The sequence below is a fragment of the Poecilia mexicana genome, unplaced genomic scaffold (genome assembly GCF_051168715.1).
Source record: "Poecilia mexicana isolate PSO_F unplaced genomic scaffold, ASM5116871v1 scaffold_9, whole genome shotgun sequence".
Classification (NCBI taxonomy): domain Eukaryota; kingdom Metazoa; phylum Chordata; class Actinopteri; order Cyprinodontiformes; family Poeciliidae; genus Poecilia; species Poecilia mexicana.
In genome coordinates, this window is record NW_028263378.1 from 1,608,240 (window position 1) to 1,623,169 (window position 14,930).

At 39.1% G+C, this 14,930-nt stretch overlaps 1 protein-coding gene across 2 annotated transcripts; it reads right to left on the reverse strand.

Annotated features, from left to right (window-relative positions):
• Positions 1-3,856: 3,856 nt before the first annotated feature.
• ppic (peptidylprolyl isomerase C) lies at positions 3,857-9,978 on the reverse strand. 2 transcript variants are annotated; one of them, XM_014989097.2, is made up of 6 exons: positions 9,747-9,978; positions 7,534-7,647; positions 7,052-7,145; positions 6,759-6,826; positions 6,510-6,626; positions 3,857-5,807 (listed from the first exon to the last, which is right to left on the reverse strand). In XM_014989097.2, the coding sequence occupies exons 1-6, from the start codon at positions 9,849-9,851 to the stop codon at positions 5,679-5,681; spliced, it is 627 nt and encodes a 208-aa protein (XP_014844583.1). In that variant the 5' UTR covers positions 9,852-9,978; the 3' UTR covers positions 3,857-5,678. The 2 variants fall into 2 exon arrangements, with proteins under 2 accessions (XP_014844583.1, XP_087864723.1); XM_088008597.1 differs by having other exon boundaries at positions 6,506-6,626.
• Between the last annotated feature and the right edge of the window lie 4,952 nt (positions 9,979-14,930).

The window sequence follows — 14,930 nt, forward strand, 5'->3', positions numbered from 1 at the left end:
CTACAGCCTGCAGAAAAAACACCGCTGTGACAAATGTCTGAAATATTCCAGACGGAAGAAGCATATGAAAATCCATCAACGCATTCACACTGGAGAGAAGCGCTATCTCTGTGACCAGTGTGGAAAGGCTTTCATTCATACGGGTAGTTTTAACAGTCATCTGCGAATCCACACAGGTGAAAAGCCTCACAGCTGTGATTGCTGTGAGAGGAGATTCAGAGTGTGGCTGCCATCGGCAGTCCATTTTTGACTTCTATTTTGTGAAGAAGGAAGTTGGTCTCAGTGTCTTCAGAGGTTTTCTTGTCGTTTCTTTCAGTGGTTCTTAGTGCAGCGCCCCCACAGGCCTGGAGGGGAACAGGCTGGTTTGATCAAAGCAGAGGGAAATAACGACAGCAGCAGGAGGTGGAGCAGATGATGCCGATCTGGTTCCCAGACGCTCCGACTCTACCGGATTATCAGGTGACAGTGGATCAGCGGATTTTGAGGAATCACTGACTGTAATCAATGTTTTCCTCTGAATCTGTTAGTTTCCCTCTACAAGTTAATTTCAAGTTTGTATTTTTTATTGTTTTAATTTCAGTTTCATTTTTAATCTTTGTTCTTTGTAACAAATAAGCTGTTTTGATGTCTGTTGTGAGAAAATTACGGCTTTTGTCTAATTTCTCTCAGATCATATCATAATAGTAAGATACTTCACACAGTGACATTACAAATAATATTACCTCCGCCTTAAAGTTTCATTAACCAACAGAGTTTTAGTTCTGCAAATGATGCTCCATCTGCTGCTGTCCTCTGGTTTTACTGTCTAGGAGTTTTCTTGTGTTTCTAATTCTGTAAAATGAGTATAAAATGTCGTAATTCCTAATCTGAGCTGCAGAATTGGCTGAGATGAATCTGAATCCTGGGCTGCAGCTTGGAGCCGCGGCTGCAGCGCCGCTCTGCTTCACTTTGGGGTTGTGTGTCGGTGAACTGATCGTTCTCTGAGCGGCGCTCTCTATCTGATGATGTTTGCTGCTGACCTTTAAACAACTCTGTCCCATCATCCTCTGCTGCTCTCGCAGAGACCCACAGGGATCTCACACACACACATGAACACACACACACACACACATAAACACACACACACTCAAAGTTACAATGGAAAACAGTCATATAAGCTCAAGCACCCTGCATGTAAACATGTTTTTGTGAACATATGAAAACACACACTATGCATTTAAAAATGGGCAAACACACACACACACACACACACACACACACACACACAGAGGCATCACTGTCTGCGGTTTGGTGGTAATGAGGCCTGTCATCCTTCCACTCTGCCTCCTTCTTCCTCTTTCATTCTCTCTTCTTTCATTGATCCACTAACGGATCCCCAATATAACAACTTGCAGTCGCTGTGGGAGCTTCTCCTCTTCCTCCTCCTCTTCCTCCTCGACATTCATCCCTCTGGACCATTTAAAAACCTACCACCACTTTCTCCTCCTCCTCTCCGTTGCTTTCTGTTTCTCTCCGTCGTCCTCATAAACCCTCTCTGGCCTCCATCTCCGAGTTGAGACAGTCTTGTTATGTCGGCTGACAAACGGAGAGGGCTTTCTCCGATATTCTCCCAACGCTGAAGGCGCTAGTTTGTCCGTCTGTCCGTTCGTCTCACCTGGTGGTCCTCTGCAAAAAAAAAAAAAAAAAAACAAAGCTCGAAAAAAACGAGCGAGCTGAGATGTTTCAGCCAGAGGAAGGTTACTGTACATCAGTGGTTTTCAGTTATGCCACCTCTGAATTGAGAACCAGATATTATTTGTACAATATTCAATCACCTGGTTATCAAAGCTGAAAATGAGCAGCAGCAACTCATGTTATTGTTTTAAGTCTTAGAACTATCTCCATGTTCAGTTTATTATCTCAGTTTGTAACATTTAATCCAGATTTCTCCGTCTCAAAAGACAAAACGTGTAAATGAATCCCTGCACTTTAAAATGTAAACCCTGTTTTTTTATCAGCTTCTTCAGTTTACTCCTTTTCAAAAAATGTATAGATTTTTAATATTTTTTGTTCAAAATTTGCAACAATTTTGCTAATATTTCAGTTTATTAAAAGAGATAAAGAAGATGTGACATTTTGTAACAACAGTAAATCCAAAAGCAGGAAGTGGACTACAGAGCAGGGCATTCTGGGTAAATACAACCAGGACAAACGTGAATCCAGTGAGAGTAACGACTCGTAGTGTTTTTCCAATGACAAAAGAGGAATTTTACAACATGGATCATAGAAATTTCCTGATCTGAAAAAGTAAAAAAAAACATTATCTTTTGGATCACAGAAATTTCAACGTTTTTTCTACAAAATTTCTGAGATTAATCTAAAAGTTTCTGAGTTTTTACCATGTATCTATTTGGCCGTCGTAGGTCTGGTGTGGACTGACCAGTCAGTTCTTGAATAAAAAATGAGATCATTGTTGGGACAATGGGAACCTGGCATTAAACTGGCAGCAGCATCCATTCAGCGCTTCAGTGAAATACAAAACATGCAGGATAATTTCCACAGCAGGAGCGCAGAGGAACCCGGAGAAACCCGAGAAAACGGGCAAAGATTTTGTCGAAAGATATTAACGTCACCTTCTGTGTTTCACGCCAGTAAATGGAGGATATGTGATTTGTTCTGACTCATTTTCTAATCAGGTTTTGATTTTACTTGCTTGCAGCTCATCCAGCTGACAGCCGCTGGGTAAATAAGTTGGCCTTCAGTAAAAATGAATGTAGCAAGCCGCTAACGTTTGTTTGGATGCTTTACGCTGGACAGTCAGGAATCTGCTCACCTTTAGCTGTTTTTGTTGTTGTTAACATGTTAAGATGTGGCTTTTCGCAGGGGGCTGCGTTGATCAGACAGCTGTGATATATTTCACTGTTTTCTGTTGACTTCCTGTCTTCCTCCAGAGATTTCTGCTCCGCTCTGACCTTTGTGTTCGGAGCCGTTTTCCTGCCGCGTCTGCGTTCGGATCCGTTTATCCGTTTGTTTCTGTGTGCGTGTGTGCTTTGTAGAACAGGGGAAAACAAATCACCCGCTGTAGTTCTCATTAGCAGCGGTTTGGTGTCAGCGCTGAGAGATCAGCTGTCAGCCTCTGCAGCTTCACCTTTTACAGACGATAATTACACCGTTTAACGGCGCCGCTTTCCCAGCAAACACTGGGCCGACCCAGATGGGTCTGGTTTAGTCAGGATAAAGTCAGAATGTAAAAAGTGTTTTGATTTTTCATTGCATGTTCGAAACTGATATAGATGAAAGCAAATTTTGTCCTTCTACGTCCATATGACGCTTACATGTAAGTGGTTCCATTTGTAAAGTTACACAATCAAAAATTAACAGCAATAATTTTGGTTATTTAGCCAAAATTATTACTAAGTAATCAGCAACAAGAGAAAAAATAGTGGTTCATCTTTCAAAGTTATATTTTCACCAAGTTATTAATCAATTTATAAATATCACAGTTTCAACTAAACATAAACATTTGATTAAAAGCTAAATATTTACATCATGGCTACATATTTAGGTAATATGCAAATTCAGTTGCCGGTAGTCAAAGTGGACTACCAAAATAAAAGCTGGCTATTACAGACCTCTACTCCAGCTGGCGAGACTGAAGTGATGAAGATAATCATTTATTTTCCTCTTTTCTTGTACAACAGATGAACTGTTTAGCCACTAAGTAGTTCATTTGCCAGAAGCTATTTATTTAGTTCTGAGCTAAATATTTGAATAGGAAGTGCCAAAAAGACATAAACAACAGCAGCATCTCAATAATGGATAAAGTAACTGAAAGGTGAATTACATTTAAAAATAAAAAAAATCTGTGACACATAAATCATTTTAGAATAATCCAGTTTTATTGTAGAAAAACATCAGTGGTTGGCACTTTGCTCTTCTGATAAACTGCATAAGATTCAATATGAGGTTAAACATTTTTGCATTAATACTACAACAAGTCTTTCAGGTAATAAAAACAGTTGGATAAAAATAACAGTCGACTTATCCAACAGGATCACAGTCATTGACATAATGCAACAGTAAACATCAGTACTGACAGATCATCACTCATTCCACATTATTTAATATTCACTTATGCAAATTTGTGCTGTAGTTTTAGTAAACATGATATGATGCATAATCTTTTTAAAAATGCAATGAAGATGGTTTTGCTACAACATTTGACACTTGCTACTGAGTTTTTTGGCATAAAGTTAAAAACAGGCATTGAACGTCTCATATGTTCAGATTAAATGCAAGATGTGTTTCATAGAGCTGAACCATTTGGCACATAGAGCTACAACTCTGGGTTTTATTATTTCACAGCATCATCCCTGCATTTTTAATAATATCCTCTGTAAAAAAGTAAAACAGCCTCTTTTAAGTTTACACAGATACTAAATATACACGCATGCCAACATAAACTACAGAGAACCTGATAAATACATATTAAATAAAACTAACTGCTGACAGAGGTTGAATATGTGCTCACATATAGTAATAAAATTTATTTTAATTTGTGTCCAATGCAAAAGGTTTCTAGATTGTTTCTGTTCAGATTTTGGAAATAAATATCTTATGGGAACATATGAGAATAATAAAGTATAATAATCTGGTGCATCAGTAAAATGTAATTAACATGCATCAATATAAACCCTATTTTTTATAGAAACATGCTTGCTCTTTTATTAATAACACAACTGCATAACGTGTAGATGGCATGTCATGTTCCAACCAGTGCATTGTGCATAAAATGGCTCTTTCACAAATGGAGCTTATATTTTCACGCCCTTTACCTTCAATCATTTTGGGGCTTAATGCAGCTGAATTGCCTGTTTATGCATTTTCTACACATACCAAGAGTCCTATCATTCCTGATGAGAAAATGTTATAATTTGTTCAACCTAATGATGCCTAATGTCGCTGATTTGCATCATAAATAATTTGTATTGGTTGTTCATAATCTACTAGTATTTGATTTAACACCTGCGCCACAGCTAAAATTTTTTTTAAATATATAAACTTTAAGGGATTAAATATTAAAACAGCCTGTAGTGCTTTCAGTGTGACTGTAATGCAAAATATCACATTTTTCAATCTGAATTTTAGTTTCTTTTTATTCTGGTTTTTGACAAGAGAAGTATTTGGGAACTGTATCATGATGCCTGACGTGGTTTTAACTAAACTTTTACAAGCATTAAAAAAGTTGTTTTATAATATTCACCCTTGATATGATTTGATATATTAGCATGAATAATTTGTGAATTTGTGCCAACTGAACCTCAAACTAGTTAATGTGAAGGCCAAACCTGCACTGATTCTAAATTTGCTAGCTGCTTTTCCATGTGTTAACATCTGTCCCACAGCTAGCAGGCTAGCATACCTTCGGATCATGTAAACATGCTAACATTAGCTAGGATTTAGTTAGCTTTTCAGTGATGTGTCTATTATGCTAGCTTGCTTGCATTTAATTCCATTGTTGGAATAGTTCCACTTTTTTAGTAGCTCAAATGAGAAACTAAGAAAATCCAAACATATATCCTGTCCAATGCGTTGGCATTACTGTACAATTATGCAAATGAATTGAAAAAATTAGTTTGGCACTGACTGAAATGGAGTTTCACATTGATATTCAGTGTTCGTCCTCCAGGATACGGCGTTTACCAGCCGTCCACCTCCACCACGAACGGCTCTTTGACCGGGATCCGGCCGCTGTTGACGATGACGCACTCGGTGTGCGGCAGGTTTCTGTCGTTGGTGTCCTGAAGCTCGATGGTGTGAACGACGGCCTGCCAACAGAGACGCACATGCAGGTCAGACCACGGCTGTCCAAACTTTCAGATGGCTAAAATCTTTGAATCAAATATATTCATGGGCCAAGAAAAAGAAATCAAGCTACTAAAGGGATGTGAATCATTGTAGATCCAAAATTTAAAAATATTTTTGCACATTTGCTGTGTTCAAATTACGGAATCTAGTTTTCAAATTCTTTTAGACTTGGTTGAACAAATTTATTCTAAGTCATAATAACAGAATTTGCATAAGTTTATTTCGAATGCTATATTTAGCAGCGTTAAATAAATTAAATAAAAGCAGCAAAAAAGTTGGTTTTGCAGTAAAAGCTTCTGAACAAACATGTTATAACATGCTTATTATAAAAGTTTGGTTCTAAAAAAGACGAATACTGTTTTATTTAACATTTTCCATTAACAAAAAAATCATGTCAATAATACTGTTAACCTGATTAAAAATCTAAAGTTTATTAAACAAATTTGTTTAATAATTTGTTGGCCCAAAACAAATCCGTGTCTCGGTGACATTAATCTGGCAGATTAATGTCTTTTTAAGGCATTAATGTTCTGGAACATCCTTTAGTTTTATGATTGTAGCTGAACTGTGAGACATAAAAAGGTACAGGAACCAGTCAGTACATCGGGTCGCTGGTTCTACTGATAACAGACACATAGAGCAGCGTTTCAGGCCTCACCCACCATCCCGTCCAGAACTTTGCCGAAAACCACGTGCTTCCCGTCCAGCCATGGTGCTTTGGTGGACAGGATGAAGAACTGAGAGCCGTTGGTGTCCGGACCAGCGTTGGCCATACTCACCTGGTACACACACACACACACACACACATGCACACACACATATTACAGCTGTTAAAACTAAGTCTGTGAAAAACAAACAAACTTCCTGGTCCAGAACTATTTTCCGGGTTGAGGTCCAGAGCGTGTGCTTACCCAGCTGGCTCCTAGATGCTTCAGTTTAAAGTTTTCATCTGCAAATGTTGTCCCATAGATGCTGTGACCTGTAACATGAAAAGTAGAGCTTGGTGAGTTTTAAAACTTATCAGTGCAGATAAGTGCAGAGATGAATCTAATTTAACACAAACAATGAGAACCTAAGATCCAACTGTGTGTTTTTATAGTGTAACATTTATAGAGCCGGTAAATTCTGCTGAAATCAGATTGATTTGTTTGACTTTTGTGGTTTCTTTGTAAATTAAAATGGTTAATTTGGGTTTCGTTCCCACCTCCGGTTCCGTCTCCAGCTGTGAAGTCTCCTCCCTGGATCATAAAATCCTTGATGACTCTGTGAAACTTTGTCCCCTTGTAGCCGTAACCTTTCTACAGAGACGCAGATGAAACCGTTAGCTGTGAAAGCTCCTCTGCTGCCACAAGTCAGAAAAATATATATGTTATCACTGATAACACCTGCCAGAAATAACCCTAAACTCAAAGTGGGAAAAAGCAGAAAAATAGCTAATATTGCCAAGCATTTTATAAAATTTAGGACAGCAGAGCAGAACTGGATGCAATAAGAGTTTTTATTCCAAAACCAACAAGTTTGTTTGAAGGAAACTGGAGTTTCAATCTGAAACAGATTTATTCTGCAAAAAAAACAAAACAAACAAAAAAAAATCCAGATTAATTTTAGTCTGGATTGAAACTTTTCATTCTTTTTTAAATTTTTATCACTGCATGAAAAATGTTTTATAGAGCTGCTGTACAGTACCTCTCCTGTTGCCAGGGCGACGAAGTTGCTAACAGTAAGAGGGACGACCTCTCCAAACAGACCAATGACGATGCGCCCCACCTCGTGACCTCCCACCGTGATGTCAAAAAACACCTGGACACAGAAAACACAGAGTCTTATTAAAACTCATATATCTGCATCTTTGATTAGTGAGAAATAAACAAAAATAAAAATATTTAAAAGCATTCATTCAAAAATCTTTGAGGTTTTCAAATGGTTTCATGTTTCTAAACTTTCTCCTGAGGGGGTAACATACTAACTTTGTAGAATTACTCCACACTACCCCATTTAAGTAATGCTTTTAACCTCAGCTGTTTTTAAACCAGGACTACTCCAGTTATTAATTCAGGATAGGAAAAAAAATCCCACTTAAAGGAAATATTCCAGTTAATAAAACCTCCTTTATGATTATTGCCACCCCAGATAATTCATATTTTAGGAACCTGAATTGATAATCCATAATTTTCTGTTTTTATTTTTAAGTGAGGCAGATTTATGATCTTTATCAATCAAGAAACAAGTCGCTCACATAAACTAACTACAGCACACAAGGTTCCATACTACAATATTATATAAAACTTATTTATATTAGAAGTTATAAAGAAATTTTGTTTGATTTTTTTTAGCAGAAAACCAAAAAACCAGTAACTGAAAATGACGAAAAACAAAAGTTCATCCACATCACATGGTGGTGGGACTCAATTAAAATCTTTAATTGAATTAATTGCAGGGTGTGTAATTAATTAATCACAATTAATCAAAACATACAGACAAAATAAAAAAAAAACATTCTCACTTCAAAACTCCTTTTTGCTGATAAATTGTTTAAAAAGACAGAATACAAACATTGGTGCAAAATGCTATTCTACTCATTAGAACAGTGTTTTCTTATTAGCATTAGCATCTGTGCTGCTGCTACATGGTTAGCATCGAGATGCTATTTAAGGTTTGAATAGTTTTGCTGATACGCTATCTCTTTTTAGCACAACTAAAAGGAGACTGGACAAAATAAAAGTCTTTTCCAACGACCAATCAGATGGTGTCGAAGCAGAAATTAACCCCCAGTGAGCCAAGAGAAGCGGTTTTGTCTTCTATCACTGTTGTAAGTAAATCTGTGCGTCAAATTTACTGGTGTACCAGAAACATGTGAATGCAAAGGTTCCTGCACAAGACCCTTTATATGTTAATAAAAAAACAAACAAAAAAGTGATTATTTGCATAAAAACTTTTAACATGTTAAAATTTATGCAATTAGTTGATAAAAATGTATATTTAAAAGTCCCGCCCTTCGTTTTTTTTTTTTTTTAGATGACTTTTAAAAGCAGGTAGTGAAGAAGAGCTCTGCAGGGTGGAGTTACTCGAGTCATTCATATAACTGATGACATTTTTAGAAATGTTTCCTTTTTAACATGCACAAAGGAACCTTTATTATACCTCTTATTAATTAACTGTACTCTACATGCATCCAGAAATTAAAACCGGCTCTAGCTTCCTGGCTATATTTGGCCCTGGCTGCTTTTATAACATTCACAAACTGAATCAGTCCACTGAACCATTCATTCCTCCAGTGACTTCAGGCAAGTTTTAGTTCTATTTTTATGAAGGTCAGAAAGCGAGCAGTGTGTTTCTGTGTGTGTGTGTGTGTGTGTGTGTGTGTCTTGGGAGGTTGCAAACAGTCAGGTCAAAAACTCAATAGGACTCTTTCCAAAATTTCAACTCAGTTATTTTTATTAGATTTTTAAATAAATTTATAATTTAAACAATTATAATTGTTTTTAAGCCTTTCAGAAATGGTGGTTCAGTGCTCCCCATGAGGTAATATAAACGTGTGTGTGTGTGTGGGGGGGGGTGTGTGTGTGTGTGTGTGTGTGTGTGTGTGTGTGTGTGTGTGGATGCCCTGCAGGCAGACGCACTGCGCATTAAGCATAATCTGAGTGGACACGTGTACAGCTGTGAGTGTGCGTGTCTGCGTGGGCTGGCCCAGATGTTCTGGAAGAATCTGCAGATCCACGGAGAGATAAAATAACGGTTTGCTTCTTTCTGCTGATGCGGGACCTTCGCTTCACCTGTATGTGCGCGGGTACGTGGTGCGCGTGCTTCGACGCACGCACCTGCACTGTGCGCGGCTCTTTGCCACGCGCGGAGATCCCGCGGCTGTGCGGTAAAACAGATGCGGTAAATGTGTCACCCACCTTCTCGGTGACCTTCGGTCCTCTTCGTGAAAAGGCGCCGTTCACCGAGTGCAGCGCGGCGGCAGAGAGGCAGAGCAGCGCGGGGAAGATCGACCGGAGCTCCATGGTTTCAGAGCCGGACTGAGCGCCGTCAGCGGCCCGGCTGGAAGTGACGACGAGGCGGGGGAGAGGAAGGAGGATCACGGCGGGCCGGGAGACTGCGATCCAGACCGGCTACATCAGCAGACCACTCCCCCGGTGGGCCGAGCCCGGATCACAGAACCGCCCATAAAAAGGACAGAAAGATCATTATAACATAGATAATTCAGAATCAGGAGATTATATCTGGCTTATAACAATAACATAGTTATGTAGCAACCAGTTTATTTTCTATTCTTCATGACAGAAAAAAGCTTATTAATATTTATTTTCCATGTTTCCATCTGCTTTGTCGATGTTATTAGCTGGGAAGCATAAAAAATATTAACATTTTTCTGCATTTGACCAACTGTTTCAACAGTTTTGCCATCAAAGCGCCCATCATATTTATTGGCCCCCAGACAGACATGCAGAAAGCTGCACCTTTAATTACAGCAGCAGATTATAACCTTTAATCTCAGTAAATATTCAGGGGAAACGGATCCAATGTTAACAATGAGTAAAACCACACAGACTCAAACTATGACACAGATTTTCAGGCATCTTGGATTTAGGCGCCTTGCTTATTGGGCTCTCTGACATGGCAGGGCACCTGGACTCAAACCCTTGGTTATTGAGTCACCACCACATGACGGGGTATTTTCTTTATAGTCGCTTTTAAAGTGAAATTAACTCCCTCTGTGAAACCGTAGCCACGCTGCCTGACAAATTTCAACAAATCCTACAAAAATGGGTGGAGCCAAAATACAGAGGGCGTTTCCAAGTGTGGGGTTGAGGTGAGGAGATTGTGGTCGGTACCAGAGAATCTCTGTTGCCAACTTATTAACTTCTCAGACCTTCTGGACTTTTTTCAGCAACTACCATCAAATCCAGCAACTTTTTTCTGCTTGGAGACTTTTATGGTGAAAACTTGGAAATGTGCAGCAGTCAGTAACACATGTGAATCACACATGAGCAAAGCTGATGATGCTATCAATCAATGCTCACCAGTTCAACTCCTGACTCGCCACCAGGGGGCGTATCTGTGACGTAGCTGTACCAAGCTGTACTGTTGTAATAGGAATATCCAACTGCAGTCTGACCAGAAGGGGGCAGCACTCAGACAGTTGTAGGTTAAATATTACAGAACTGTTTAAATTTACACAAAAATATCAAAATTTGGAACATCGTATTTACGTAAACGATGTCAACGTTTCCAGACTCCCTGGAATGTTAGAGTCATTATAGATGGAACAAAAGAGGAGCACATTCCTGCCTAAAAACTCAGACATTTTGAAAAGTTCCTGGATCAGACTGACCAACCCGGCTGGTTGAACCGGGTGCAGAAAAGGAATGATGAGCAGAATCCATTAGTTCTTTCCCCTCACTGAATAAACATCCTCAAATTCAGTTTATTTTAATTTTTCTCTACATATTTTCCAAGTAAAAACTTAAATTATATGCAGAAAAGTTCAAATATTCTTAAATAAAGACAAGTAGTGTAAAATGTATGTTTTGTTTGAGACTAAAGCCATGTGTAGAATGTTTTTATTTCTTAAATCGCCCCCTACTGGCTGGTATAAGTACTTCTGCTTATTCTTTCAGCATAGTTTTATTTTCTTTGTAAAAAAAAAAAAACATATTGAAATTATTCAGACAACCAGCTGAAGGTCTTAAATGCTCCATCATTATTTCCTGTCTCTCTGACTATAATCTTTGTAAGTAAACCTGATCCACTGCTGTAAACTTGATCTTCCAGGTTTAATCTTTGGTGCATTTTCTTCCACTGATTCAGTAATCTGTTGTTAATCCTATTCCAGGTTAGAAGTCATGATTCTGCACATTAAGAAAGCAAATTATTCATAGTCTGAACTCAGTTTCATACCTTTACCTTTTTACAATTTGTTTCATAAAACTGTTTATGTGAAAAACAAAAACATGTATTTAAAGAGAGAAGCCAGAATGAAAACGTCTCTTCAGAACCGTTTGCTGTAAAACTGAGTGACTTATTGAATATGAAATGTAAATACACAAACAAGAAAAACAAGCCTGCAGCTCAACGACTTTTAATTTTCCTTCCTGACTGACAAATAAATGCATTTTCCCTGTATGATCAATATTCATCTGGTTGTTTTTTAACATTAAGGGAAGAATAATGAGGCGGGAGCAGCCGAGTGGAGTCCAGCTTCAGCAGCCTTTAAAACGGCTCGGCTTCAGCTGCAGGAAATAAAGCTGAAAAACAGAATATAAGTCCCTGATGAATACATGTCTGTAGAGATGAATTATAATAGTCAGCCTGGCGTGACCTTAACACACACACACACACACACACACACACATGCGCATGGAGAGTTATCGGCCTCCTGTCAATGAAGCCCGTCCATTCGTCTTTTCCTGCCACCTTTCTCCAAATTAATTAAGCAGAAATGTAAACATTTTAATTGAATGTCAAAGCAGGACCTTAACAACATGCTGCTATGTAAATGAATGTGACACAGCTTAAACCTGTGTGTGTGTATATACCAAGGTTACAGCGCCTGGTCGTGTGTGTGTGTGTGTGTGTGTGTGTGTGTGTGTGTGTGTGTGTGTGTGTGTGTGTGTGTGTGTGTGTGTGTGTGTGTGTGTGTGTGTTGGCTGCAGAGTGTAAATGAAGTGCAAATGTTTTAATTGAATTACCGTCACTTGTGCACTAACTAACCCTCACGGATTTAAACCAATAAGGCTTCAATGAACAGAGCTTATAAACCTCATCGCTGATTTATCGCCATGAAACGGTCAAACATCCCGACTCCCTTAAACATCCCGACTCCCTCAAACATCCCGACTTCCTTAAACATCCCGACTTCCTTAAACATCCCGACTCCCTTCAACATCCCGACTCCGTTAAACATCCCGACTTCCTGAAACATCCTGACTCCCTTAAACATCCCGACTCCCTCAAACATCCCGACTTCCTTAAACATCCCGACTTCCTTAAACATCCCGACTCCCTTCAACATCCCGACTCCCTCAAACATCCCGACTTCCTTAAACATCCCGACTTCCTTAAACATCCCGACTCCCTTCAACATCCCGACTCCCTTAAACATCCCGACTTCCTTAAACATCCCGACTCCGTTAAACATCCCGACTCCCTCAAACATCCCGACTCCCTCAAACATCCCGACTCCCTCAAACATCCCGACTCCCTTAAACATCCCGACTCCCTTAAACATCCCGACTTCCTTAAACATCCCGACTTCCTTAAACATCCCGACTCCCTCAAACATCCCGACTCCCTTAAACATCCCGACTCCCTTAAACATCCCGACTTCCTTAAACATCCCGACTCCCTCAAACATCCCGACTCCCTTAAACATCCCGACTCCCTCAAACATCCCGACTCCCTTAAACATCCCGACTCCCTCAAACATCCCGACTCCCTTAAACATCCCGACTTCCTTAAACATCCCGACTCCCTTAAACATCCCGACTCCCTCAAACATCCCGACTCCCTTAAACATCCCGACTCCCTTAAACATCCCGACTTCCTTAAACATCCCGACTCCGTTAAACATCCCGACTCCGTTAAACATCCCGACTCCCTTAAACATCCCGACTCCCTCAAACATCCCGACTCCCTCAAACATCCCGACTCCCTTAAACATCCCGACTCCCTCAAACATCCCGACTCCCTTAAACATCCCGACTCCCTTAAACATCCCGACTCCCTCAAACATCCCGACTCCCTCAAACATCCCGACTTCCTTAAACATCCCGACTCTGTTAAACATCCCGACTTCCTTAAACATCCCGACTCCCTCAAACATCCCGACTCCCTTAAACATCCCGACTTCCTTAAACATCCCGACTCTGTTAAACATCCCGACTCCGTTAAACATCCCGACTCCCTCAAACATCCCGACTCCCTTAAACATCCCGACTCCCTTAAACATCCCGACTCCCTCAAACATCCCGACTCCCTCAAACATCCCGACTCCCTTAAACATCCCGACTTCCTTAAACATCCCGACTCCCTTAAACATCCCGACTCCCTCAAACATCCCGACTCCCTCAAACATCCCGACTCCCTTAAACATCCCGACTCCCTTAAACATCCCGACTCCCTCAAACATCCCGACTCCCTCAAACATCCCGACTCCCTTAAACATCCCGACTCCCTTAAACATCCCGACTCCCTTTGCATTCCTGCTGGCTGCTTGGACAAAAGACAGAAAATTTATTTTCACCATGATATTTGAATATAAACACATTCTGCATGGTTTTGTTTTTAAAATTCACTTTGGACTTTGACTGGACCATTTCAACCACCTTTAACTCCTGAGGTAGAGCTGCAGTTCTATGGCAGGCCGTTTTGACATAAAATAATCTTCACCACTCTTCCATTCCAGATATCTGAAATTGATTCATGACTATTAGTTAATTAGTTTTCCTCTAATTGCATTCAGACTAGCATAAATTACAACAGATTAATTTTAATTTGTAAATATTTCATTACTATATGATATATTGCAGGTATCTTTATAGCAAGATATCTGCAATAAATTGACTTTCTGACACGTATATTTCAAATAGCAACAATTAAATTGTCTCATCTCTAAAAGTTAAGATTTGTCAGTTTTGTTCTGAAAAAAGTGAGAGAACATGACTGAAGTCATAATTAAAAATGTCCTAAATGTATTTTTATATGTGAGTTTTAAACAAGTTATAAAACTCAACTAGTTTAAGTTAAATTTTGGACAACTTAAAAGCAAATAATGACTCAGCAAAACTAACTAAGAGATATCTGGAATTGTATTTTTTACTTTCCAAATAAATTAGAGATATCTTGAATAAAAACTCTAAACTGCCTTTATGTTAAAGTTACCTTAAATAATTATTCTGTCTAGTCAAAACGTCCCAGATTTATGAAGCATTTAGAAATTTTAATGAAAAAATGCAAAATGATTCTGGAAATGCTCCATTTTCATCTCTTTAATTGGTTGCCAGTTGCATTTTTTTGCTCTTCTAAGTCATTTAAAAGTGCAATGTGTCTTCAAGTTCACAAAGTTTACATTTTCTTTATGT

Excerpts from the sequence above, each read along its gene's own strand:
- ppic (XM_088008597.1), bottom strand. The coding sequence starts at position 9,851 with ATGGAGCTCCGGTCGATCTTCCCCGCGCTGCTCTGCCTCTCTGCCGCC. Across the intron at positions 7,146-7,533 it reads TCGCCCTGGCAACAGGAGAG|AAAGGTTACGGCTACAAGGG; the intron begins GTACTGTACAGC and ends GCGTCTCTGTAG. Across the intron at positions 5,808-6,505 it reads AGTTCTGGACGGGATGGTGG|GCCGTCGTTCACACCATCGA; the intron begins GTGAGGCCTGAA and ends CTCTGTTGGCAG.